At 40.1% G+C, this 27,389-nt stretch overlaps 2 protein-coding genes and 1 long non-coding RNA gene across 4 annotated transcripts in view; 1 reads left to right on the top strand and 2 right to left on the bottom strand.

The window, feature by feature from the left end:
- Panx1 (pannexin 1) overlaps positions 1–1,634 on the bottom strand; it is a 40,391-nt gene extending 38,757 nt beyond the window's left edge. The window contains exon 1 of the mRNA XM_005337190.5: positions 947–1,634. Within this exon, the coding sequence (XP_005337247.1) occupies positions 947–1,127 (181 nt within the window). The 5' untranslated portion in view covers positions 1,128–1,634. The remainder of the gene's footprint in view (positions 1–946) is intronic.
- LOC144377165 (uncharacterized) lies at positions 983–8,551 on the top strand. Its single transcript, XR_013437833.1, has 2 exons — positions 983–1,112; positions 4,470–8,551. It is a non-coding gene; the product is annotated as an uncharacterized LOC144377165 (long non-coding RNA).
- The window catches only part of Hephl1 (hephaestin like 1), a 67,680-nt gene continuing 45,828 nt past the window's right edge, over positions 5,538–27,389 (bottom strand). Inside the window, exons 12-20 of one of the 2 annotated variants that reach the window (XM_078046881.1) lie at positions 24,397–24,610; positions 20,005–20,144; positions 17,841–17,981; positions 12,873–12,979; positions 11,153–11,375; positions 9,548–9,687; positions 6,360–6,522; positions 5,831–5,899; positions 5,538–5,773 (exon numbers count right to left, since the gene is read on the bottom strand). In XM_078046881.1, coding sequence (XP_077903007.1) covers positions 5,538–5,773; positions 5,831–5,899; positions 6,360–6,522; positions 9,548–9,687; positions 11,153–11,375; positions 12,873–12,979; positions 17,841–17,981; positions 20,005–20,144; positions 24,397–24,610 — 1,433 coding nt within the window. The remainder of the gene's footprint in view (positions 5,774–5,830; positions 5,900–6,359; positions 6,523–9,547; positions 9,688–11,152; positions 11,376–12,872; positions 12,980–17,840; positions 17,982–20,004; positions 20,145–24,396; positions 24,611–27,389) is intronic. The other variant, XM_078046882.1, reaches the window with a different exon arrangement.

The following is a 27,389-nucleotide window of genomic DNA, read 5'->3' as shown; positions in this document are numbered from 1 at the left end:
TGACACAAGCCCATCCTCACTCTGAGATTCCCGGAACTCAGACTAATCCTCCTGCCTTGGCTAGGACAGTTGCTATGTCCCTTCCAGGAACATGTAACATGCTCTGCCATTTCAAAACTTTGCAACAGTCTCAACCTCTGCTTATACAAATTTCATCCATCCTCTGACATAAATTTTCCCCAAAGTCCAGCCTCACTGTACTCCAGCCCACCCCCAGAACAGACTTTAGCCCTCCTATACTACTTCCCAGTTGATTCATTGACAATCTCTTCTGTGCTGAAAGTTAGGACAGCTGCCAAGGAAGACCAGTCACTCAGGTGACCTTGTCCAAACTTCCAGACTTTTGAATCTCATAGGACTGTTAAGACAAAATGAGAATTGACATAAGGGGCATTTGTTCATCTCGCTCTCTATATATGAAGGCCCTCCAAGTGAAGGATCTAACACCTGCCTAGTGCAGTATTTTTCATCATTCACAACTCTACAGAACTAAAATAAGTATCAATTAAATGTAAAACAATAAAAAGAACAGGCTTTTCATGAAACACTTGTCTTCACATCCTACTTTTGGCCACTCAGGAACCTCTCTGGCACAAAATTACAGGTGACTGAACAAATACTGAGGAGAGAGGTTTAAAAGGGGGAAACAGATGTCCTGGGGCAAATCTGGTGGCAAGGGCCTCAGTCAAAAGGATGCCACAGTCCGATCAGTGGGGATGCAAACAGGGTCAAGGCGGATAAAAATGCAGGCGGGCAAAGAACGCTTCGGACCATAAAACTAGGGCCACCTTTATTCCCAACTTTCACGTCCATTGATGCTAGAAGGCCTGCCAGAGGCCTGCTGAGATTCAGGCGGTTGTGAAATCAAATCACATCTCACCAGACCCGGGCAGACCTAGATAACGTCGGCTCAGCCTGGGGCCGCCTCTCCCGTCAGGGGCCTTACCAATCGAGATCTCCTGCGCGAAGGCCAAAGAGATAAGCAGCAGCGGCAGCCCCACAGCGATGCATGTGACCATCTTGTCCACCGCTAGCTCCAGTCGTAGCCCCTTAAACTTGGGCTCGGTGGGCTCCTTCAGCAAGAAGTCTGAGAACACGTACTCCGTGGCCAGGTGGGCAATAGCCATGGCTACGGCGCGCTGGGTTTGTCCAAGCAGGCTAACTGGGGCAGGTCCGGGTACCGGCGGCGTCTGGAGGGCCGCACGACGCCTTCACCCCGTCACCGGCCTGGTGGGAGGCTTTCGCTTTCCCTTTGCTGGCTCCCGCATCCTTCAGCCTTTGCGCCTTGGTGTGTCTGGCTCCCAGCGACTCGGCTGGAGCCACAGTTGCCTGGGATCAGCGCCTGGCCAGGCACCTCTGCGGCCAGGGGTCTGGATCCAAAGCTCTCCCAGGTGCAGCAGTCCCGCCCCCGCGCGCTCAGCCTGCGCTTCTCCCCGGGGGCGGGCGACACCCGGGCTCCGCGCCACTCGCGCACGCCGCCCGCAGGCACTACAACCAACTCGGGAACAAAGCACTTCCCTCACTTCCCCGCCCCTCCGCGCGCCCCAGCCGCCAAAGCTGCCTCCCGGAGGCCCTGCGCCCTCAGCCCGCAGCGCCGCGCTCTTCCGGAACCTAGAGGGAAACCGAGTACCCAGGGGCGTGGAGTTTCCGGAAGACACGCTGACGCGCAGCGGAGTGGGCGCGGCTGCATCCCGCCCCCTGCCAGAGTCCTGGGGAATAAGCAAAGGGTTCATCCCCCGTAGTGGCCCCTCTGGAAAAATCTCCTTCCCTTCCATCCACTTCCTGGCATTTGAGATTTTTCAGATCATTTCTGCAAGTGGCCCCTTCCTTTGTGCACAGGTAGCCCCCTTTTGTGCTCCATCCCCAAAATGTCTACATGGTGAAATCAGATTAAAGGGGACTGTAACGACTTCATCATACAACGATGCCAAAATAAGGCAAATCGAACGAGCTGGCGCTGGACCCTTCCAGGAACCCCGCTTGAGAGGGAGACCTGAATTGGGAGTAAGCGCTGTGTGACTGTGTCTTAGACCAGGGTTAGCCTGTATCCTTTCCTTCCAAGTCATAGCCGCAGTCTGGGAGCCAGCAGAGAAGTGTCTACTGGTGAGTGGGGGCTACATAAAGCTGCTTCTGAACCCCTAACAGGGAGTGGATGATGAGAAAGAAGAAAGGAAATACTCTGACCACCAACACTGGGACCAGGCAGGACTTTTAAACCTGAGGGATCCTTGAGATGAGGCTCATCTGCCTTCTCTGTACTCGCACATCCATGAATGTAAGCCTCAAAACTCTCACATGTTCCTCTCCACCCTGGTGTCCTCTAAACACACATCCAAGGGCCTACACAATCCTTCAGCTGGGTTGCTCATAGGACTTCAATCATAATGTCTCCTTAAACCTGAACTCTTCCCCATCTTATTAAATGCACCACCATCCACTGATGTCCCCAAGCAGAAACTTGGATTGCCATCTTTAACTCACCTACCTCTCCCACCTGCCACAACTGATTTCCAAATTCTCTTGCTTCTCTAAATATAGCAAATCTGACAGCTCTCCACCTGAATGGAACATCCCAATTCAGCCCATCATCCTTTCTCCTAACTACATACAAAAATGTCTCCCCAAACCCACCAAGTCATTCTCCCCCACGGCTGCCAGAGGGAGATTTTTAAAGCTCTAATCTCATCATATTACTCCTCTACTTAAAAGTACATTTTCTTTTAGGTTAAAATCCAAAATTCTGCCTGGGTGTGGTGACTGGTGTCTATAGTTCCAGCTACTCCAGAAACTGAGACAGGAGGATCCCAAGTTCTAGGCCAGCTTGGGCAATTTAGCAAGTACCAATCTCAAAAATAAGTGAATAAAAATAAAATAAAAGATGGTAGACAGCTTGCCCAGCATGTGGGAGGCTCTGGGTTCAATCCTTAGTACTTTAAAAAATTTTCTTCTTTTCAAATTCCGTAGCAGGACCACTCACTACCTATCCACTATATTCACTCCTCCTCTTTCAGTTCTTCAAGTTATTTAGTCCCCTTGCTTGGCCTTCTTCAGGCCTTCCCCAGTCCAAAACACTACCCACAGTGGCAGCTTTGCCTGTCTCACTCTCACAACTCCTGTTCTCAGCTCAGTGCCCAGAAAAGCCTTCCTCAGTAGACTGCATTAGGTTAGGTCCCTTTGTTAAATAGTTTTGGCATACTGTTACCACAGGTTACTAGCTATGGGTCTTGGAGGAAGTTACTTGACCCTCCTGTGACTCCACTTTCTCATGTGTAATATGGTTATGCATACCTCTTGTGATTATGGCAAGGATCCAGTGAGTTAACACATGTAAAATGCCATCATGGTGCTGGACAACTGATGAGCATTGTATAAAAGCTTTCATTGCTTTCTATTTTTTTCTTCTTCAGAATAATCACAGCCTGGCCCGGTGGCACATACCTAGAATCCCAGCAACTTGAGAGGCTGAGGCAGGAGTATCTTTTGTTCAAAGCCAACCTCAGAAACTTAGTGAGGCCCTATGCAACTTAGCAAGATGGTGTATATAAATAAAATATTAAAAAGGGTTGAGGATGTGACTCAGTGTTTAGGTGCCCCTGGATTAAACCCCCAGTACCAAAAATTAATTAGTCAAAACTCCTTAAATATCTAAAGGATAATTTTCTTTTAACCTCTCCTCCTCCCAGTTTAACAAAAGGTAATTTTGAATGGAAAAAAACCCCATGCAACTAGCCATTTTATGATATGTGAAACTTTATTAAAAAGAGAAATAGTGCAAACTCATTTAAAAAATCAACTAAGTGAAAAGGAAAAAACTAAATATTTTGTTGTTTTATGAAAGGTGAGCAATAAATAAGGCATTTATCATAATTATTATTATATAATTATACAGCCCACACACATATGAAAACCGTAGTGCATATACTACAAAATCACATTGGTAGGCTGGAATTCAAAATCTTTTGGATACTGTGTTGATGTGACATTCAAGTAAACTACAAACAGAATTTTTAGCATTTGCATCGTGTCTTATGTAAGACTATAGCTTCTATCAAATTACCCATTTCCCCTCACCAAGATGAAGTTGAGAAAGTGTGAAAGGTCCCACCACCAGAGTATTTATTAGTCCTACTCGTTCACCTGGATATTCAAGGATCCACTGCTAAGGCAGATGTTCTAGTATCACTCATTTGGCATTGGCATCCCAGGGCAGCTTGCTCTGAGCTAAGGGCAATTTCTCAGTCTAGCAATAAACAACTTGCTTTTATCAATCTTATACTAACGTCCAGGCATGCCTTCAGAAAGGGTGGATTGCCTCATAATGGGTTGAGTTTAGTTGCTCAATATTTTATTTTTGTATGTGAGCCTTGAAAACTGTAAAATTATCTTCAAAGCTAACTTAATGGTTTAAAAAACTGCCACTGAGACTCTTTTTCTCGCCTTTCCTTTTCCTTTTTTCTCCTCCTCTCAAGGACTATATGTTGAAGAGGCAACCTGTCTAGGATTTTGAAAGATCTCTTCTCCCAACCACTAAGCTGCATTGATGAATTCCTCCTGGTGCTTCTCAAATACTGAGGATGTTCTTCTTTCATAGAAGATGGAGACCTGGGAAGAGCCCCCCTAACTGAATGAAAAGATGAGACTGAAGATTCAAGCCCAGGCTTGAAGTTCTCCCTGTTGCTGAGAGCTCACACTAAACTCTGACTCACAGTGAGAAAACCCAGCCTGCTCCTTCACAGATTCCAGCCTTCCTGCAGTCTGGAACAGAAACAGAAATTCTCTAGTTGATTTTTAAAAATGCAGACATTGCCAGGGAAACATATTGTAAAAACATATAAAATGAAGTGAATTGTAAACATTCAAGTATTTCTACAGGTTTGCATAAAACAGCAGCAATTAAAAAAAAAAAACCTTATCACTTTGCCTTGTCTAGCAAACAACGCACAGGTTATTTATATTAAGGGGAGAAAGGCCAGGAGAGTTGATTAAAGACTCCAAAAAATTCAATCGGCAGATACTAACTTAGACACTTCCATGAACTCCTTAGAAACTTGTTTTCCCTGTGAAAACTAAGGGATGCATCTTATGTAACAGTGTTGAAAAATCAGTGCTATTCCAGTTAGAAAAATGTCTAAGGCACTATAGCTTTTTCTAGAAGTTATTTGTCTAGAAACTTTGGCAATTAACCAAGGAAGTACTGTTTAATCTAAAAATTATGAAAGATGGAATATGAAAATATCTTTCACAGAGTCTCCCACTTCAGCAAATTTGTTCAGAGAACAGACTCGGTGTTGGCTTTCCTTGGTCCCACATATTCTCCTTTTTTGGCATTTTATACCTGAGGATTATTCACAGCCCATTTAGAAATAAATAAATAAAAGCAAATTGCTTTGGATAATGTTCCAGAGGATCGGAAGCCTGACACAAGACGCAGTTGTCAGCCTTCTTTGGTGAACAATGCCTTGGTCCAGTTTTCCTGTTGACCACCATCCAGCCAGCTGTGGAACCTCATCTATTCCTGCTGAGGAAAACCAAATGATTCACAAAGCATCCGTGGGGAGCGCACAAGACTGGACTTCCTGATAAGGCCTCTGCCTCCTTGCGGAGCGCAGTCTGATGGAGAGAATCACCGTGGTAACCAGGAAGAGGAGTCCCATGATGAAAAGGATGACCAAAGTAGCCTTGGCTCCTCTCGGACCCAGATTCTTGCCAAAGAAATACAGCTCCTCCCTACCTGTGAAAAAAGAAAAGTGAGGTGTCAGGCACCTGCCTCTCTCTGAGGAGTGAAACACTGAGGCATTCACATGTAGGATGCAGGAGAGAATATCATTACCGTTGGAGGGCACTGTGGCCGGGTGGGATGCCCCTCCAGGAGACTTGGTGGAGTATGGAATCCTGTTGTCTGGACAGGAAAAGTAAGTTGATTGTTTTATGAACAAGAGAAAGAGATTATTTTCATGATAAAAGCTATATCATTCTGCCAGCAAGAACTTTACCCCATCAGTACCTACCATCTTTCTTGGATTCTCACCGGGCAGTTTCATACCAGTGCACGTGTATTCTACTCCTCCCACTTCCCAGCTCCCACTCACCCACTGACATCCATCTTGATCATCCTGGCCTCAGAAACCTTGGGTCTCACACCTAAACTGTTAGCCCTCCTATTACTGCCACTGATGCCTGTACTGTGCCCTCATTTATGACACACCGTACTCCATTATGGTTACAGATTTACATATCTGTCTCTCTTACTTGACTTCAAGCTCCTTGGGGGCTTATCTGGGTTTTCTTCAAGCCTCCTATTTTCTAGGTCTACAGGAAACTTGGTGCCATCATCTGGCATCATTGACAGGCAACACTACCTATGTTCCGGAGGACTGTGTAGGTTGTCTCCATGCCAGCATGGATGTGATCAGACACATGACAGTGTAGCAGCCATGTCCCTGGGTGATCCGCAAAGAGTTCAATGGTTTGGAATGTCCCGGGGAAGAGATCATAAACATCTTCTCGGTAAGATCTATCTATCTGCAGAAATTAAAAACAAAACAAAAAAACAGCTTGGGGCTTTCTTTCTCCACAACAAGTAGGAAAAGACAGGCAAAGAAACACAGTAAGCAGAAGGAATGAAATAATAAAGAGCAGAAATCAAATAAAATCAAGAATAGAAACACAATAGAGATAAATCAAAGAAACTGAAAGCAGGTTCTTTCAACAGATGGATAAAATTGAGAAACCTTGTAGCAGCCAATTTCCATGATGGTTCCTAATGATCCCCATTTTCTAATACTTATAACCTTCGTAATTCCCACCTATGTTACATGAGGGTTGTTCTGTGCGACCAATAGTATATGGCAGAAGAAATGGCATTCCACTTGTAAAAAGTAGGCTATAAAAGACTACGACATCTGCTTTAGTCCCTCTTGTACTCTCTCCTCTTGAATCAGTCATTCTGGGCGAAGCCAGCAGCTCCCATGCCATATCTGTATGATAATGATCAGATGCATTCAGTCAACAGCCACATGAGTGAGCTTGAAAGTGAATCCTCTGGTTCCAGTCAAACCTTTGATAACTGCAGCCCAGCTATCTTGATTGCAGTCTCATGAGAGATGCCAAATCTAAACTAACAAGCTACCCCCAGATTCCTGACTCAGAGAGACTATTAGATAATAAATGTTTGTTGTGTTAGTCCATTGAGTTTTATAGTAATCTGTTAAGCAGCAATAGTTCTGCAATGCAAATCTGACCAAGAAAAAGAAAAAAAAAGGAAAAAGTCACTAAGACCTTACAGACATTAAAGAGGATAGTAAAGGAATATTGTACAATAGCTCTGTCTCCATAAATTCTTCAATTTATAGGTAGGAACAAATTCTTAAAAAGACATAAACTGCCAAGAGAAAGAATATAAGAAATAGATAACCTGAATAGGACTATATCTGATAAACTAAAATTTTATTTAAACCTTCCAACAGATCCAGATGGCTTCATTAGCAAATTCTACCAAACATTTTAAAACATTTTTATTAGTTTATTATAGTTGTATTTAATATTGGGGTGCATTTTTACATAATTATACAAACATGAAAAATAATTTGTTCTAATTCAGTCTCCCCTTTTCCTCCCTTCTTCTATCTCCCTGTTCCCTTTCATCCATTCTACCAGTCTTCTATTTATTTATAAGTTTTTAAATTAGTGCTTTATAGATATACATAAAGGTAAAATTTACTGGTATATTCATATATGTGGATAGGAAAGTTTGGTCAGTCACATTCCATTGTTATTCACTTTTTCCATCCCTCCTCCCTCCCTCTCAATCTCCTTCTTTTTCAACTTCACTGTTTTTTCTTCTATTTTCATGGGATCTCCCATTCTACCTTTTAAAAATATCAGAATATATAAAGAACTCAAAACACTTAACATAAAACAATCCAATTAATAAATGGACAAAAGAACTAAACAGACTCTTCTCAAAAAAAGAAATACAAATGGCCAACACATCTATGAAAAATAATAAAAATCTTTACCAATCAGGGAAATGTAAATCAAAACAACACTAAGATTTCATCTCACTCCAGTCAGAATGTCAATTATTGAGAATACAAATAATATAAGCGAGGGCTTCTTGCTGCATGATCCTATGGCAAAAAGGTGGAAGAGCAAGAGTGCTCATGCCAGAGATTAAGAGATCAAATTTGTAGAGTGCAGCCTATTTATAATCTGCATGAATCCATTCATAGAAGAGGGGTCCTGATGACTTAAACATCCCCCACTAGGCCTCATCTCCTCACTGCTGGAAGGGGATTAAGTCTCCAACACATCAATTTGAGGAAACACATTCAAATCATAGCAGAGACAGAAAACAGATCATCAGTTGCTAAGTATTAAGCAGAGGGAAATAATTGATACCAGAGGGTGCAACTGGGAAACTTTGAGAGGTGATGGAAGTATTCTGTTTTTTTTTTTAATTCTATATCTTGTGTTTTATTGTTTGTTCTTTACAACACTATTTGTGCTTACAGAACAAAATTGTACAATAAATAGGGTGACTTGTATGCAATGTGAATCACATTTTAATTTTTAACGTTTATATATGTATGTATAACCTTTGATAATTTCATAATTTTTTAAATGTCTATTGATAAAGTCAAAATCTGAAAAGTAGCATAGCCATTTAACACATGAAATGCTAATCACTGTAGGTAATATTTGGTATCCTTTGAAATACACAGAGGGGAGAAGATAGTAAACATTTTATTAAATTACTGCTTATTACAGTTTAAGTAGAATATAATTCTAACAAACTGGAAACAATTCTAGTAGTTTACCTTACAGATTAGATATGATTATCATTCTCTACCCTCTTCCTGGTAGATGGCACTGAGAACTTGAGATGACAGGCTATTTGGACTTTATCCCTGGAGACCTGATTCAGCAGGTCTGAGGTGGGGCAGAACAGAGGCAGTCTATTCTTTAAACAGTTCTCCAGGTGATTCTGCTGTACAGACAGCACCACCCATACGGTATAACTTGTTGCCAGAGAGCAGGAGGTCACACATGGTCCAGCCTAGCTCTTCAGGGCAAAAGTCAAGGTAAAGTTGAGGGGCCCATGCCAGAGCTCAAAATGCCTCCTTTATTGGATAGGGCTAAAATGTTAACTAATCACAAAGAAAAGAAAAGAGGGGTGGGAAGGAAAGACAAATAGGATGAAAAAGGATGGGAAGGGAAAAAAGACCAACCCTTTGGGTGCTTCCATATGCAATATTAACAGAATAATCCAGGGTGATCATAACCATGGCGATATAACTGATGAGAAAATGTTCCTCTGAGACTGAGAGAGTTTTTTACAAACACAGTAATATGCACATACCTGTTAGGAAATATCTTCAAGGAGAAGGTACAATCGCATTTCTTTGCTTCACTTGTAATATGAACTACCACCCCTCACAAGCATCACATGCCAAGGAATTCCCTTATTTCCCAGTTGAAATGCATTGAATCCATTAGTTCAAAAAATCTTTTTGAACTCACGAACAAACATTTTCCTTATACTTACTTTGAAAATATAACTCTCTGCATGATAATGGATGGTATGTATGTCCACTTCACTTCCTATTCCTAACAAGTACCAATTTGTCATTGTGTCTTCATTCATTATGAGGCCATGGAGATTTCCAAAAATCTTTCCATTAATGGCTAAGAAGGCAAAAAAGAAAATAGTCTTTGGTCAGTGAGAATACACTACTTAATTTGAGTTTAGAAATGGTCCAAAATCTTTAGGTCACCCTTCTTAGCTACCTGTGAAACAGGTAAGAGTCTCACTTACACTTAAAACAACCCTGCCATTCTAGATCCAAAATTCAGATTACCAGGAATCTTTATATAAAGAGAGGCAAGAAAGAGAAATAGCTTGTTTTTCAAAGCTGCATCTTGAGTGGTGGCACTGTTTGTTTATTCAGCATATTCTTCTTGTGAATTGGATTACAGGCTCTTTGGTGAGAATCCTGATTTATACCTTTCTGCAAATGAGTGGCCTCAGCCACATAAAAAAATCAAATTTACTTAGATAAACACTGAATTAATTAGAAGATATTTCCTTAATATTTCACTTTCTGAGAACAAGTTTAAGCCTGGCTGGTTCTCCAAAAGGACAGTTTCCTAGGGCCGAACCAATAACCCAACAATGACCAAAACACACTGAATTTATGAGAGGGTGACTCTTAGTCCTCCACTAACTTTTTATTTCATGCACTGTGGTATAACCAAATAAGTGTGTGCATTAAAAAGAAAATGCTCTCAGCTGGGCATGGTGGTGTAGGCCTTCAATCTCAGCAGCTGGGGAGGCTGAGGCAGGAGGATCAAGATTTCAAAGCCAGCCTCAGCAAAAGTGAGGTGCTAAGCAACTCAGTGAGACTGTATTTCTAAGTAAAGTACAGAATAGGGCTGGGGATGTGGCTCAGTGGTCGAGCACTCCTGAGTTCAATTCTTGGTACAGGAAGGAAGGAAAGAAGGAAGAAGAAAGGAAGGATGAGCTCTCAAAAAAAAGAAAGAAAGAAAGAGCACTCTGAGAAGCCTCTGAAAAAAAAAAAGAGCAAAGTTAGTAAGGGAAAGAACAGCTGAACTGGGAATCAGGCCATAATATTCTAATCCATATTAATAATGAACTTTGTGGCCATCTTCAAAAGTAGATCTTAGCCAGAGGGTCTATTTCAAACATTACTCCTACAAAAAAAAAAAAAAAAAACCTACCTGAAATGACACTGAGTTAAATAAAACATTAAAACAGAAACTTGGTGATGGTGTTTTATTCCACAGTAAATTACACAAATCCCTAAATTGATCAAATGGAGCGTTATGGTGACTCATACAAAAAACATACCAATAAGTAGTGACATATTTTTAAAACTACTTCTTTATAGCTTAAAAGATCTCAGCATTCAGAGAGATGACTCTAAATAGCTGGTCCAAAGCCTCAAAGACTTTGCTACCAGTCCCCACTGGCTAGGCTGGTACTTGCTGAAAAAAACTTTAGAGGAACTTCTTCAGTTCAGGTGCCACTGGGAAGAGGGAAAGGCACAGAGAAAGAGGTTGGATGCTGCCTACAGTGAGGGGAATTTCTATGAGCCTATCTCAACAATGTTCTCTTTGAATTCCAATATACCATGCATTCTGTTGCTCTCTTCAAAATCATCAGTGCGCTTAACATCCCGTGGATCTTTATTGAGATACTTCTTGATATTATCATCCAGATACCAAGATTCATTCTCATTAAATACCAAAAACAAGAGAGCAAATTCATAATCAACATCACTTCTTCTTCCCTTTTCATTCAATACTCCTTCTCGGCATGTAATCAAAGGACCCATCAGACCACTATATGTGTCCTGAAAGAAAAAGCAAACCAAATCAGCTAAGCCATTAAATAATTTAATAACATTTCATTCCATCGGCCACCATTCTACTGTAGGATCCTGAAACTAGTTCCTCTCTGGTCTGTCTCACCTCACCTTCAGCCCATGCTATTGACCACCATCTGATTAATCTCCTCACTTCCTTATTTATAAGTCTTCAGTGATCTTCCATGGCCTTCAGAATAAAATACAAATCCCTGATAGGTGTTTAAGCTCCTATCTGCTCCTCCAGTGAACTTTCTGGCTTAGGTTCCCCTGTTGCTTTCCTTGTGGACCCTGTATGATAGATAAACGGGACTCAACATTTTTCCCACACACCTTCCATTTTCCTATGTTCAGCTTTGTTCATATTGTTCTTTCTTCTTAAACCTTCTTTCCAAGGTCTCCTCTAGTACTTTTAATAGCTAAAGAGTTTACCAGATTCAGAGTCATGGTAATATGGTAATATGTAATATTACCATATTATGGTAATATGTAATATGTAATATGTAATATTTTTACATGGTAAAATGTAATATTACATTTTATTGGTAATATGTAATATGTAATATTTTTACCACCAAGTTATGTTTCTTTAAGACAAGGATACTTGCATTGTCTTAGTTTTGAGTAGCATCATTGCATGTTACAAGTACTCAATAGATGTATTTGGATGCATGAATAAACAAATATTTTTTCCATAATTAGAATTTGTAAACGTATTTTTTAAAGTGTTTTATATGTGTCTATTTCCTGAACTGTTGTAATCTCCAGGGCATCGATTCAAGTCATCTATTCTAAAAGGAAGGTTAAGATAATTCCTCACTTTTTAAAAATAAATGATGATGCTTATATTTCATATCAGATATGATTTTAGTTTGGACTTTAGTTTATGACATATAATTAAAGACCAAAGTAATTTTACATACACCTGACTCAAATCAATATTGAATCTTTGCTTTTTATTTCTCAGTTATCTATCATTCATAGTTTTATAGTTTCAGTTACTATGTTTGAGATGTGCTTTCTTTCCCAGAGCCCTATAAAGGCTTATCTATAAGACAAGATAATGCCTTTAAAATTAATAGATTTTTACACAGCCAAAACCATGAATAAAGTATATTGTGATACTCTTTTGTTACCTATCGATATATTTTCTTTTGTTTCAAGTTACTATGTAAATTCTAAATCTGATCATTGAAATATTGGGGCTATGTTTTTACTTCTTACTTGAAATCAAGGGTTAGCAAACTTTTTTGTGGGAAAGTATCAGATGGTAAATTTTTCTTTTAGTTTGTGACCCATACTGTCTTTGTCATCTCCATAAGACAATGTCAATGAGTAGGGGTGGCTGGATTTAACCAATGGGCCATACATCATTCCTGCTATAAATCATACCCACTCCACAGATACCCACCAGAGTTGTGATGACTCAGAGTTTACATGGCAGCTGTGTTACATTAAGCATCTTGGTTGCTCTCTTCACCTTACCTTCACAAAGTTTGCTGTTGAATAGTAAACCCATGGAATACAATTGGGATCAGAGGGCCCTGGCCCTGATCTTTTTGGGACATTCCATCTATAAGTTTTTACTTCTCCTGAAATGAATGAGAAGAAATTGAAAGAAATTTTTACAGCTGCTTCTGCTGCAGATGATTAACCTGCAGAAATGCGAGAGGGTCTTTATATGTTTTGGTGATGATTTATTGCTGGAGGTAGTGCCCATTCATTATTCAACTTACATCTTGGTTTCCATGGTTTCAAAATGAAATGGCAACTGCAGACTTCCTTACAGTGTGCCTTCTTCTACTGTCAACTACAATGTGTTCAGGAAATAATGATTTGTTTTACATTACACTGCTTTTCTTCCTCAAAATTTGTGTCCTTGTCCCAAAAACTATCCTTGAGCACACCTCAGTCATCAAGGGTCTCAGTCTTCAACTCTTTTGAGAATCACCAGTTATCTTTGTAAGTTCTCTTGGCTTGGGCCTCACCTCAGACCAATGGAATCAGAAAATTTTGAATCTAGGGTTAGAACACCAGTATGTTTTGAAAGTTTTCAGGTGGGTAGAGAGATCCCTTTAGAGCCAGAGAAAATCAGAGAAACTTCTTTCCAAATCCCAACCTTATGGGAATTTCTATTTAACCAACATTTGATAAGCTACTTAACCTCATTGACATTTAGTGTCCTTACCTGTGAACTCGGTTAGTCATCCATCATCATCACTTTAGTCATCCATTATCATTAGCCTGTCAGTGGTCATGACAGCTTTCCCACACCCCTACCAGAGTCTCCACCAATGCCCAATGGACACCTTTCTTCCTCCCTCTGTAGTTGCTTTTTTCTTGGGGGGTGGGTACTGGGGATTAACTGAGGGGCACTTCACCACTGAGTCACATCCCCAGCCCTTTGTTGTATTTTATTTAGAGACAGGGTATCACTGAGTTGCTTAGGGCCTTGCTTTTGCTGAGGCTGGCTTTGAACTTGTTCATGATCCTCTTGCCTCAGCCGCCTGAGCCTCTGGGATTACAGGCATGCAACACTGCGCCCAGCTTTGTAGTTACCTTTTGACCATTAAAAATTAGTGACTTTACTTGATGACTTAATAATGAGAAACTTGAAGTTTTCCTACTAAGATCAAGAAAGGAACAAGGCAAGGATCTCTCCCCAGCACTTTCAACATCTTGCTGAAAGTCCTAACTAATGTAATAGACAAGGAGAGGAAATAAAAGCTATACATAGTTGAGAAGGAAGAAATCAAACAGTCTTTGTTTTAATATTACATGATCATCTATGTAGAAAATCTGAAAGAATTGGCCAAAAAAATCTTCCTGGAATTAATAAGCCATCATATAACATGGTAAAATGCAAGGTTAATATACAAAAATCAATCACTTTGCAGCATACGAACAATTAACAAGCAGAAATTTAAATTAAAAACACAATGCCACTTACATTAGCACTGAAAAAATAAATACAAAATCTAAACAAAATTATAAGAACCATTATGAGACAAACTACAAAACTATGATGAAAGACACCAGAAAATAAGAGATGTTCTGTATCCACGGATAAGAAGGTTCAATGTTGTCAAGATCTCTGTCTTCTCAAATTGATCCCTAAATTAAAGTCAATCTAATAAAAATATCTGAGCAAGTTATTTTGTGAATATCAACCTACCAATTCTGAAGTCTATAGGGAGAGACAAAAAGTACCATAGTAGCCAACTCAATACCAAAGAGGAACGAAGTGGGAGGACTGGCACTTCTCAACTTCAGGGCTTACTGGTGGGAGGGGGAGGGGGAGAGCTGGTCAAGGTGTGCACTGTTACAGCCAGGTGAGAGAAAGAAGTTCTGGTGTTCCATTGCACAGTAGAGTGGCTATAGTTAACATTAATGCATTATATATGTCAAGACAAAAGAGAGGATTTGAATTTCCACACCATAAAGAAATGATAAATTTTCAATGTGATAGATATAATTACCCTGGTTTGGTCATTACACAATATATACATGTACTGAAACATTGTATTGTATCCTATACGTAAGTAAAATTATTGTTAATCAAAACTAAAGCTAGAAAGCCACAGTAATCATGACATTTGTGGTATTGGTTAAAGAAAATGCAGACAGTGGAAAAAATAGAAAGCTCAGAATAGAACCACATAAATTCAATCAACTGATCTGTGATAAAGTAGTAAAGTCAATCAATGGCAACAAGTTAGTCTTTTCAATAAATGGTACTGGAACATCCACATGCTAATAATAATAATAATATAAAAAACTTTGCACCCTTTAGAGAAATTAACTCAAAATGAGTCATAGACCTAAATGAAAATGTAAAGCCATAAAACTCCTAGAAGATAATATAAGGAAAACCCTAGACAGCCTTGGTATAATCATGATTTTTAGATACAACACGGAAGGCACAATGCATGAAAGGAACAATTGATAAGCTGAACTTCATTAAAAATAGAAACCTCTGCTCTGTGAAAGACAATGTCAATAAAATTAGGAGACAAGCCACAGACGGGGAGAAAATATTTGCAAGACACATCTGATGAAGACCTGTCACCCAAAACATACAAAGAACTGTCAAAACTCAACAATAAGAAAGCAAACAAAGTTACTTTTAAAAACAAAAAAGCAAAGACCTAAGAGATACCTCGCCACACCTTACTTGATGGCAAGTAAATATATAAAAAGATGTTCAACATCATAGGTCATCTATGGAATTACAAATTAAAATAACTGCATATACTATGCACCTATTAGAATGGCCAAAATCTAAAACATAAGTACTGAAAAAGTGTGGAGCAATGGAAATCTCATTCATTGCTTATGGGAATGCAAATTGTTACAGACATTTTGGAAGACAATTTGTCAATTTCTTTAAAAACTATACATACTATTACTATATGATCACAGTAAACATGGTCCTTAGTATTCACCCAAAGGAGCTCAAAATTTATATCCAGGCAAAAAAGATATACATGGATATTTGTAGCAGCTCTAATCACAATTGCCAAAACATGAAAGCAACAAAGATGTTCTTTGGTGGGTGAGTGAATAAATTATACAAACCACAGAATGGAATATTATTCAATGCTAAAAGGAAGCAAGCTATTGAACCATGAAAAGAGAAAGACATGGAGGAAGTTTAAGTGCACATCACCAAGTGAAAAGGTCACATACTTGATGTTCAGGTCACATATAGGACATTCATGAAAGTACAAAGCTTGGGGATGGTGCAAATATCTGTAGTTTCTGGAGGTTGAGGGGAAAGGCAAGATAAACAGTCAGTACACAGAGAATTTTTAGGGCAGTAAAATTTTTCTGTGTGGTGCCAAAGTGGTAAATACATGCCATTGTACTTTTTTTTTTTTTTTTAACGCATAGGGTTCACATACCAAGCATGGAGACTCTAATGTAAATTACAGACTTTGTATGACAATGATGTGTCAGTACAGGCTCATCAATTGTAGCTACTCCCAGTGGTAGCACTCTGATGAGGAAATTGTTGTTAGGGAGTCTATGCATGTGTGGGGTGGAGGGTATATGGGAAATCTCTGTACCTTCTGCTCAGTTTTTCTGTGAATCTAAGACTTCCCTACAAAATAATATTTATTAATTTCTTTTTAAAAATTTTCTGAAAGTTTATTTTCCTCAAAATTATAAAGTTATAAGTTTAAAAGTGAAACTAATTCTAAAGTCATATAAAAATAAATTTTCAGCAGCAAACATTTCCAGCTCCTTTAGCTACTTTCTATGGTAGCTACCTTAATATTTCTAACTAATATGCTTAAAGTTTCTAGATGTTTCTTAGATATGATCTACTGATCTCCTTATGTAACAAGAGGATTTCACTTTTTTTCTTTTTAAAAAAAATTATTTCTTACTTACATGACAATAGTGGAGTGCATTACATTCATAATTTTTTTGCATTACAATTCTTAATACACCTTTATACCACAATTTATCAAATCTCTGTTTGTATATATGGTATGTTGACACCAAATTCACATCTTCATACATGAATTTTGTATGATGATGACCAAAACACAACCAACCAGAGGTCTGTGTCCTTTAAAAAGTTTTTCTCAATTACTTCTTTCCTTAATTTCTATGAACTAATCAATTAGGCTTCATGAATTTTCCTTCTCTGAAACTTTTACAAATATTTTTAGGAATATCCCTGAAATTATTCACCACTTAGAACTTTATCATGTATAATCTTCATTATAACTGAAATGATTCATCTTGTGTTTTTCAAAAAAAAAAAAAAAACCACCTCACTTTTAACAACTTTAGAGAAATGTGTGATTAATAGCTCAGGTCCTAGAGTCAAGCACACTTAGATTCTACCATTACAAAAAAAGGGACCTGGCCAAGTTCTTGACCCTCCTGTTATTTAGTTATTTTTTAAATGGACATAATAATACCATATTTCATCTGTTACAGGATGCAAATTTTTTTACATTTTAACTTGTCTGAAGTCCAAAAGTGTTGTTCAATCTGAAGTTCAAATGTGTTGTTCAATCTGTAGCATGTTAAGTTTTAATTGGCATCATGGTTTTCTATAATAGATAAAATAATGATGGGTAATTATGGTGTCAGAATTGATTAAATAAGTTAGCACCTACCTTGCCAGGCTGTTGTAAAGATAAATGAAGGGTTTTCCATTTGTTGCTTTTTTTTGGCTTAAACATAAAGCATAGCATTTGACACAAGGTTAACACTCAGTGTGTGTTAGCCATTATTATTTCTTACTAGCCTGCAAGCTTACTAATGGGCCCGAGACATTTTTTAAATACTTGGTCAATGGATGAAAGAAGATTTCATACCAGGAGGGGCCAGGACATTGACATTAAGATGAGCTCTTCAAGACTCTTCATAGATCACAAAAGAGTGAGGTCTTGTGGCCCCATTAGGATGAAGCAGATCTCTGGCATTTCATACCTGGCTTTGTGATGGGCACATCGATTCGCTTCCCACTGTCCATATCCTCTATACCCTGGGCTGAGATGGAGTAGGGCCGGCTGGCTTTGTTCTTAAATATGATCAGGATGGTGTCACCCACCTCCGCATGAATCATTGGACCTAAAGGCAAAACACAGGTCTGTGTGCATTATCATTGATCTTTCCAACATCAAAGTAATTTAAATGTAGGTAGGATTAGAGAATGAAACAAGGGTTAGCTTCTTCATTAGTGCACTTCCTTTAGAGGACAACATTGTGCAGAATTAAATATCATGAAGTGTGTAGTAATGGGACCAACCTAGGTTCAAATTCTGCCCCTTACTAGAGGGGCCTTATGCAAGTCATGTAATCTGAGTTTCAAATTTTCATCAATAAAATGGGCTTAATAATACCTTTCTCATGGGGTTATAGAAAGGGTGAAATAAAATAACATATGTAAAATGCTTGTTTCACTGCATTGAACAGGTAAGGATCAATATGCTTAACTTTGTATTACTACTAAAAAATAAATTCTAAGAAAAGGCATATTCATATGATATGGTGACTTTCAGTTGTCACCTTGTGTGTGACCTTTGGTGAGTCTGAAACTGCTTATTTTCTGGCTAATGAATACAATAATAATGAAGAGGATCTCATGAAATAATGTATATTAAAATATCTGGAATGAGTGAAATAAGATGAGTGGAATAAGAAGTTATGCATTGATTTATGATCAACCCAGTGATTCCATTAAGTTGCGAAATTTTCTGTTGGAAGCAACCAGCCTGCATGCCCAAGAAGATGAGCCCACAACCCTCTAGAGAGAGCCTGTGCTAGTCTTACGATGCCATGACCCTCACCATGCCAGATGCCTGTCACCTCAAGATGCTCAGAACATGACACCCCACAATGGCAGAGTATAGCACTCAAAAAGGTCTTCATGAGATCTTACACAGCTTACAGGTAAGTAGACTGCCATAAGGAAGCCCCTCAGATCAGATCCCTATGGTTCTCTCTTGGGCATTTGGTGCATTTTATGTGCCCTCTAAGTATTTTAGAATCCCAGGACTCTCCCTGAACTAAAGAAAATAAGTGGATAAGCCTCACCCCCCCCCCAGCTGAAGGCTGCTGGTATTGCCTCTGATGAAGTCATTCATTTCTTTCATTTTATTGAGTGGAATCAAACTGGGCTCTTTGCAAGCATAACCCAAATGCCTCAGGAGGACCAGCACCTCTCCTTAAGAGGTTTTTGGATACATGGGGCCTAAATGAATGATTCCACTGGGAATGACTCATTCATTTGATATGACAAACAAGCTTGCGTGCCAATGTTAATAGGTGAGGGGGAGGGGGGTGGAGCATTTAATAATTCATCAAGCTAGGAGTCATGGTTCTGTGGAAAGTCATATTGTTTATATGTTTACTTGTATATTTTAAAGCAGCAAAGGATTTCAAGAAGTCCTCTAGATTAGCCCTCTGTTTTAAAATCCTGTCTTTAAGATAGGGTCAGGTCTCCCAGGTGCAGGAATGTGGGGATAGAAAGCAGGGGGAGCTTATCTGAGGGCCAGGCCAGGCAGCTGGGCATCAGGTAGTGCAGAGGCTGCAGGCAGACCCAGTATGTTCGGAGCCTCCCGAACTGAAACTAGACCTTTCACCCTTGGCACCCATCTCCCATGGGGGTTCCTCCTTTGTCATAAATATTTTTATGGTGCGTTAGTATGGCACTGTGCATGGATAATCTAGGACTTCGGAGAACTCATACAAACACACTGCCTGGTGTTGTGAGACATCAACTTCTTTTAAATTAAAATTCCCTAGCTCAGTAAAGGAATGGGAAAGAAGCTCAGTATTATTAGACACTGAGTAGACTGCCCTGATGGAATGGACTCCTGTTTGAGGGTTATCTGGTAGTCTTATTATGCTATTCTTTGTGTGAGCTGAGGACCCAGGACACTCCCTGATAAGGAAGATATTGCACCGAATGAATGCAGTCATGCATGAATGCAGTCATGCTACTCGGTCCCTTCTCAGTCTTACAGGAAAGGTAGGTGTGTGTGTGTGTGTGTGTGTGTGTGTGTGTGTGTGTGTGTGTGTGTGTGTGTGTGTCTTCAGACATGTGCACACGCCTGGGGCTGACGGTGCATGGCTGAAATCTGTACCATACCCAGGAGTTCTAAGTGCTCCTCTCGCGGTGGTCGAGCTTTGATCTCCACAAATTCTCCATTGGTATATTCCCTGTAAACCACTTTCTTGTACTGAGAGCCAATCCAGTTTTCAGTGTGGTTCATAAATATATCTCCATGTCTGCAAATCGGAAGCATCAAAAATTAAGTTTTTCAGAGTGATTTGGGGGTACTCTGGATCAATGCTCCCCAAACCTGGCTGTAACCAGGGTCTCTAGGGAACTGGCCTCTGGGAGTAGGGCTAGGAATTGGTCTTCAGGTCCTGATAAGTTCAGCCCAGTACGGCCCATGGTCCACCCTTGAAACAATTGCTATCCACTGTTGCCAGGTGTTGAGTGGGGTCAACCTCAGAGATTCTTAAGGTCCCCTTGAGATAGTCTTCTCTTTGTGGCACTACCTAACCTCACACACATATATATGAGTGTGCACACATTTTCACCATCCTGAATTCCTCCAGGTTTCATATATATCATTCCATACCTCATTCTTTTTTACTTGTAAAGATCTTTGCAGGTTATATTTTGTGTATGTACCTATATGCAAATATAGTTATAGCTGATTCTTCTTATTCGTGGCTCTTATGTTCTAGATAGTCATGGTGAACACTGAATTATCTTGTTTCAAGTGTGTTCCTGTTTGAGGACACTTTATTTAATAGTTGTTGGTGATTTGTTAATATTGAGCTCATAGTTAACTGCACTATAACTCATACCCAAATGAAGCTTTGCTAATTCATGTATTTTCTCCACAAGTCACATCACAATTTTCTTGATCTTAGAAATTCTGGACAGTGCTTCAGTGCTACTCTTAAGGGGACCATCCTAAACAGCTAAATAGCCAAAATGAAGAACACAAATGCAGAAGATATGGCACTAAATTAAAAGAGGAGGAAGAGGAAGGGAGAGGGGAGGGGGAAGGAAGAGGCAAGGGGGAAGAGAGGGGAGGTGAAGAGGGAGAGGGAGAGGGAGAGGGGAAGGGGAAGGGGAAGGGGAAGGGGAGGGAAGAATAATTAGCAAAAGGAGAAGAGGAGGAGGAGGGAGAAGCAAAAGAAGGAAAGAAAGAAGAGAAAGAAAGGAAGAAAGGAAAGAAAGAAAAGGCACTTCTTTACAATAGGAGAGCTGAAACAGGAAAGCAGGAATGTTCTGGTTGATCGCCTCTGGAAATGTGTGCATCAGCATTTTTTCACCACCCTGTGAATATCTTTGAATAACCAGAACAAAAGCCAGAATTGATTGAGGTGTTAAAAATAAATTTTAGCAAACAGGCAAGTTTACAAATATGGAATCCATGATGAGGATCAACTGTACATTTACATGTGTATTTAATCTATCACCAAGGTAGACTGTCACTAATGATTGATTCAAAAAAATCTAAAAGAGCTGGTTGTGGTGGCTCACACCTGTAATTCCAGTTACTCAGGTGGCTGAGGCAGGAGGGTGTCAAGTTTGAGATCAGCCTGGGCAACAGAGTGAGATCTTGTCTCAAAAAAGAAAGAGGGAAGGAAGGAAGGAAAGAAGGGAAGGAGAGAGGGGAGAAAAAGAAAAATATATCAATTTTGTTTCCAAATATGATGAGTTTCATCCCCACAACCCCATTAACTGGCTGTATTCTAAACAGAGCCACCTGCCCCACTTACCTGAATTAATTGGAATCATTCTTCATCACTTCCTGCCTCCCATGCAGCTCCCTTTCCTCTATGCTCTCCACTGCAGGGAGAGTAGCCCTAAGCTATGAATTTGACCAAGTCACTCCTCATGGAAAATAGTTTTATGGCTTCCCACTGCAAAACTCCTTGGTTTGGCTCTTCAAGAAATCCTTCCCACCTCCTCAATTGGTACCCTCTTCACATCCCAGCTCCAGGACTACTTCCTCCAGAAAACTCCCTGGCCACCTGCCCTCTCCCCACCTTTTCCCAAACAGGCTGTGTTGTGATCTCCCATTGCACCCTGCAGTTCCCTTCTCTTAAAATTGCTTCACTCTAGATGTTTGTTCTGTATCTTTCTCATGGACCATGAATTTGATTTAAGAAGGGAACTTGTCTGACCTCCACATTGTTTCACCTCCAAAAGTGAAGCACAATGCCTAGCACATAGTAGGTATTCAATAAATACATATACATCTTCTACCCTAGACTGTATACTTTGCAAAATGTAGAGAATTTTTCTTCTAGTTTTATTTTCCATGAGTCTAGTAATGCTTGCATGGTGACCCAAACACATCCTGAAGCCATGTTCTATGGGTTTCCAGCTTTCCTCCCCTGCAGAGTAGGGTGGTAATGATGTACCTACTATAGGATTAATGCACAGATCATGTGAGTTAGTATCTGTAAAAACTGTGTTGGGCACAACTTAAGTGCTATATAAGCATCTCATTATCATTTCATGAGGATGTTGAATGGGATGCTGGGCAAAAGCTAATTAAATGGATCAAGTGTGTTGTAAAGATCCCAAAATATATGGTTTGTAAAAACCTTAACAAAATGCTGGGTTCATCATATACTAATAAGTGATGATTATTGTGGTGAATCCCAGTATGGTTCAAGTAGACACATATTAGTCCACATATTAGCACCAGCAACTTAATTTCCATTTTCAAATTCCTTCCCACTTCACAAACTTCCCTCTTGGAATTGTGCTGATTGGCCCATTCGTCCTTTCTGGGTTCCTAAAACCTTCCCAGTGTGTTTTTAGGAAATCTCAAAGAAAGATTTTCAGGTCCTAAGGTGGGGAAGAGGGTCTGTACTGGTTAGGACAAAAAATGTTTTAGAAATAACCTGTATCAAGAGGTGGTTCAGAAAATAAATATGATCCCACCATGGTCTTGGGGCAAAATACAGAGGAATAGAAATCAAGTACAGAGGGGCATTTGTCGCTGGGATTCTACTTGAAGAGGTGCTACAAATGTGCCACTAGGAGAACTTACCATTTCAATTCTTTGCTAAGTGTTTATCCACAGAACTTGTACTTTGAATATGTGAAACATGTGCCTTATCTCACTTTGCCTTATCATCTATGAGGAATAACCAGAGTGGCAGAGAAGGGGTCCGATTATTTCTTTTCACCCCTCCTTCCCTAAGCACCCTCTATTTTACCATGTACTAGCACCACTAGTTTCTTGGAGAATGGGTATTTGGTTTAACTAACAAGTAATCCAATAATGGAGGGTGTTTGAAATCCTTCTATCCCCCAGGCAAATCTTCAACAGTCATTTTATTTTTTTTGTTTGTTTTGTTTTCACTTATCCATAAGGTGGCACTGTTATACTCTCTTTTCCAGGAATATGAAACCTCAAAACAAAGGCTAACAAGACAGGAAACAAATGAGTTAAGATTTGGAATAGCAGTGTGTAGAGTTGTTTGGGTGCATCACAGTCAGAGAAGGATTATATGAGGTGTCCATAGGGACTACGGTGGGGAGCAGTTGGGGGTAGGTGGTAAAATGGGGCCACAAAAGAACATAGTATGTTGCAGAAAATGAATTTGCTTTTTAAAAGACCTATGTTCAATTCCAACTCTGCCAAAGACCAGCTCGACAACTTAACTCTGCACCCAAGTTTCCTCATCTGCATATGAGATTAATATCCAAGCAGCTGGTTGTTGCAAAGTGGAGGGTATTAATTTCGGGGGAGGAGATCTGCAGTCTGTGCCTGACTTCCTCCTTATTTCACTCCATCCCAGGATACCCTGGGGAGCTCGGCCACAGGACTCTAGGAGGGCAATAGAGGACCAATACTCACAGGCCTGCATGTGGCTGGAGCCTTGCTGATTCTGTGTCTTGTAGCAATGGCTGACATCACTTATCAAGAAGGGTCAATCATGGAGACATTCTGGGTACAGGGCCCAGTAGAGAGATCTGTTCTTCCCATCCTGACTAAGAGACCTCTCCCAAGACAGGCCTCCCACCCCTCCTTGGCTTCCCCCACCTGGATCAGCTCAGACAATGGCTTATCCTTTCTTACCCTTCCCTGCGCTTCTCAATCTTCAGCAGCCCGGCCCCTCACCTGGAATCTATACACTTTCTCTGCCTCCTCAGGCCCCTTCTGTCTTCCCAGACACTTTATCGCTGTGGGATCCACCTCTTCCCCCAGTCCACCTCTCCCCCAGCCTTTCCCCTCTGCTTGCGCATCTACTCAGGGGTCACAGCAGACCGGTCACCGCATGGGAAGGTGTATGAGCCTGTCGCGGGGTGCCCTCAGGACGACCTCGGGTTCCCTTCCAGGGGTGGAGGCTGGCAGCTTCCCTAATCTGTGATCCTAAGTAAAAGCTTCTGTCTGACGGAAAAGAAAACCCGGGCCTTTTCAGGGTCCACCAGTGATAAACGCCTACAGAGCATGCGCATTCCCACGAAGAGACTTGGCGGCTTCGCCAGCGGTACCTTTCCCCTCCTGCGTCCAAGTGCTGCTTTTCGAACTCCCAGTTTTTGTTAGGGGCATAATCCCATTCTACCTCTTCAGCAGCGATGTAAAAGGTTCTTATCATCCCGTACGGCTGCTCAGAAGGGTCCCTGTTGCCACAGCTGTTGACCTCATATATCTGACCCATGCCTCTGTTGAAGTGATGCAAGGTGGAGCAAAACACCTTGAAAATACCTGAAAGAGAAAGGGCTTGGCACTGTGCGCAGCGATCGATTTTGTTATTGTTGGTTTGCTCTCAACAAACCTACATATCTTATTCCAAAATCAGTCACAAGTAAGGTAGAACCCAGGGGCGCTTAATCACTGAGCCACAACCCTAGCCCTTTTTTGAATTTTCATTATATATATATATATAAATTTTAGACAGGATCTTGTAAAGTTGCTTAGGGCCTCGCTAAGTTGCTGAGGCTGGCTTTGAACTCGAGATCTTCCTGCCTCAGCCTCCCAAGCCACTGGGATTACTAGTTTGCACCACCCAGAAGTAAAGTGGACTTTTAAAGTATCAGCTCTAAATACTTTAAAACCAGACTCAAAGATAATAAAATGCTTTGATGGTATTTATTTATGGAGGAAAAATACATCTGAAATTAATTTTAATGTAAAAATAAAACCCACAGTGTTACTAAGAAATCAGTCATTCCTGGAAAATCACTGACAGGTATGACTATCTTAGTCCAGCCCAGTTTATAAAGAACTAATTACCATAAGATGAATATCCCTGACAAAGCTGAAATTAGGCCACATTTCTGAAGTCATGGATTTTGCCCTCAAGGATTTCACAAATTATAAAGCACAATAAAACTGTAAGGTATTATTATTATTAAAGCCAAATGTGTTACTTCATTAAGATCTTGAGCAAAGGAGGTTCTCATGTCCAATGGTAGAATTTACATTTTTCTGGATGAAAAGGAAAAAATCAACTACATTTTCTATTTAAAATCAACAATTATGGTCTGGGGTCATAGCTCAGTGGTAGAGTGCTTGCCTAGCATGTGTAAGGCACTGGGTTCAATTCTCAGCTTTGCATGTAAATAAAAGAAAATAAAGCTGAGATTTTTAGGTATTGGTATCAGATAGATATATCCTAACTGAACTCACCATAATATATCGGGAACAAAATTATTGAAGTTATTAATTCCCAAAGAAATTATTGGATCAATAGATCTTCCCTTTCTTTAATGTACTGCTCTTAGTGATGATTAGAATTCCTATCCTTAACCATCTTTAAAACACAAAGAGAGCTTCAATCTTGCTATACATGTAACTCCAAATATTGCTATGTTATTATCCCTTCTAGATAAGCAACAACAGTTGTTTCAAAGGGTATTCAAACACCCCATTGCACAGGATCTTCATAAAGAAGGGTCTTTGCAAAAACACAGAGAAGACACCTCTGAAGGCAAACTTGGAAAGACCTCCCTCTGCATGTGCTTTTCCTAAGCAGCCCATGAGGTATGTGTTCCTCGTGGTTTTTCTGTAGTCAAGGGATTATCTTCTCTAAGAGCAAAGAGAAAGCATTTGAGTTGCAGGCTACTGTCTGCTCTACCCACTCTTTGAGCACTCTTCCCAATTTACAGATGAGGAAAAGGAATTAGTGAAATGACTTAGCTTTTAGGTAGTTACAGATTTATGTTCAATACCAAACTAAACCAGAAAACATTGTTATGAAGCTTTTTAGAAGCCTGTGAGGCATATGAGTAATTGGCTCAATGGTCAAGTGCCCTTGAGTTCAATCCCTGGTACCAAAAAAAAAAAAAAAAAAAGAAAGAAAGAAAGAAAGAAAGAAAAAAGAAACAAAAAACCAAAAACGTTGTGTTGTTCAAGGCATCCTTTGTTTTGGTTTGGATTGGGTGACTAATAATTGATCACCTCTAGTAATGTAGAGAGGTTGAACACTACAGGAAATTTACAAGTTTACAAGGCAAAGATTGTAGCATTCGCCAGGTACTATAGTGCACACCTACAATCCCAGTAGCTCAGGAGGCTGAGGCAGGAGGATTGTGTGTTCAAAGCCAGCTTCAGCAATAGTAAGGTGCTAAGCAACTCAGTGAGACCTTGTCTCTAAATAAAATACAAAATATAGCTGGGGATGTGGCTCAGTGATTGAGTGCCCCTGAGTTCAATTCCCAGGACTCACCCACTCCATTCCCCTACTCCCTGAAAAAAGATTGTAGCACTCCTAGTGTCTGTAGTCCTTGGGCAAAGGTTTTGAAACTCAAGCCTCAGGTTATTAATTGATGACACATAGGCATCTAAACTGAAGTTCCAGTAAAGAAGTAAGAGGTCCATTAATAAATGAGAGAGTCAGCAGTTACTCATTTAGGGTAGCATATTTGTTTCTTGTTAAGACTGATGAAAAAGTTGGATTGGAAAAAACATATCGAATGCCCAGAGTACTTGCTGTCGTCACTTTTAATGTGGCAGCTAACATATGTTCCCATGTGTTGCTCTACATTTTTAGTAAAAATGTTCCAGTTATCTAAATAGTTTGAAATCTTTAAAGGAAGAAGTTTCATTTCACATTGGCATTTCACAGGGACCTCCCTGGACTACAGACACAATGCAGCTTTCCCTCTCGGAAAACCAAGAGTGCCCAAATGAATAAAAATAGAAAGGTTCCAAAATAACTCATACAAAGGCCACTAAAAGTCCCTAGGGACGGGATACCAAACTAAAGTTGTGGCTACATATATATATACAGAGACTCAAGTCATCTACTGGGCTATCCAAGCCTGGAGGTGCTTCAGGGCAGCAGCTAGAATGATGTCGTGCTTCATGAAAGCAAAATGTCTTTTCTGAGGGATGAATTTTCGCACATATGAATTAAGAGCATTCACTAGGGATTTGTGTGGCAAAGTCATTTAGAAGACACCCACTTCTGCTTTGTAGATGTCTCTGTCCTTTACACTATGTATTCAGATTAAAATAGCCAGTATTCTCTGACTTGAATAAA

The sequence above is a fragment of the Ictidomys tridecemlineatus genome, chromosome 4 (genome assembly GCF_052094955.1).
Source record: "Ictidomys tridecemlineatus isolate mIctTri1 chromosome 4, mIctTri1.hap1, whole genome shotgun sequence".
NCBI classification, from domain to species: domain Eukaryota; kingdom Metazoa; phylum Chordata; class Mammalia; order Rodentia; family Sciuridae; genus Ictidomys; species Ictidomys tridecemlineatus.
The sequence above is the reverse complement of the archived record's forward strand: the minus strand, read 5'-3'. Positions and strand labels throughout refer to the sequence as shown.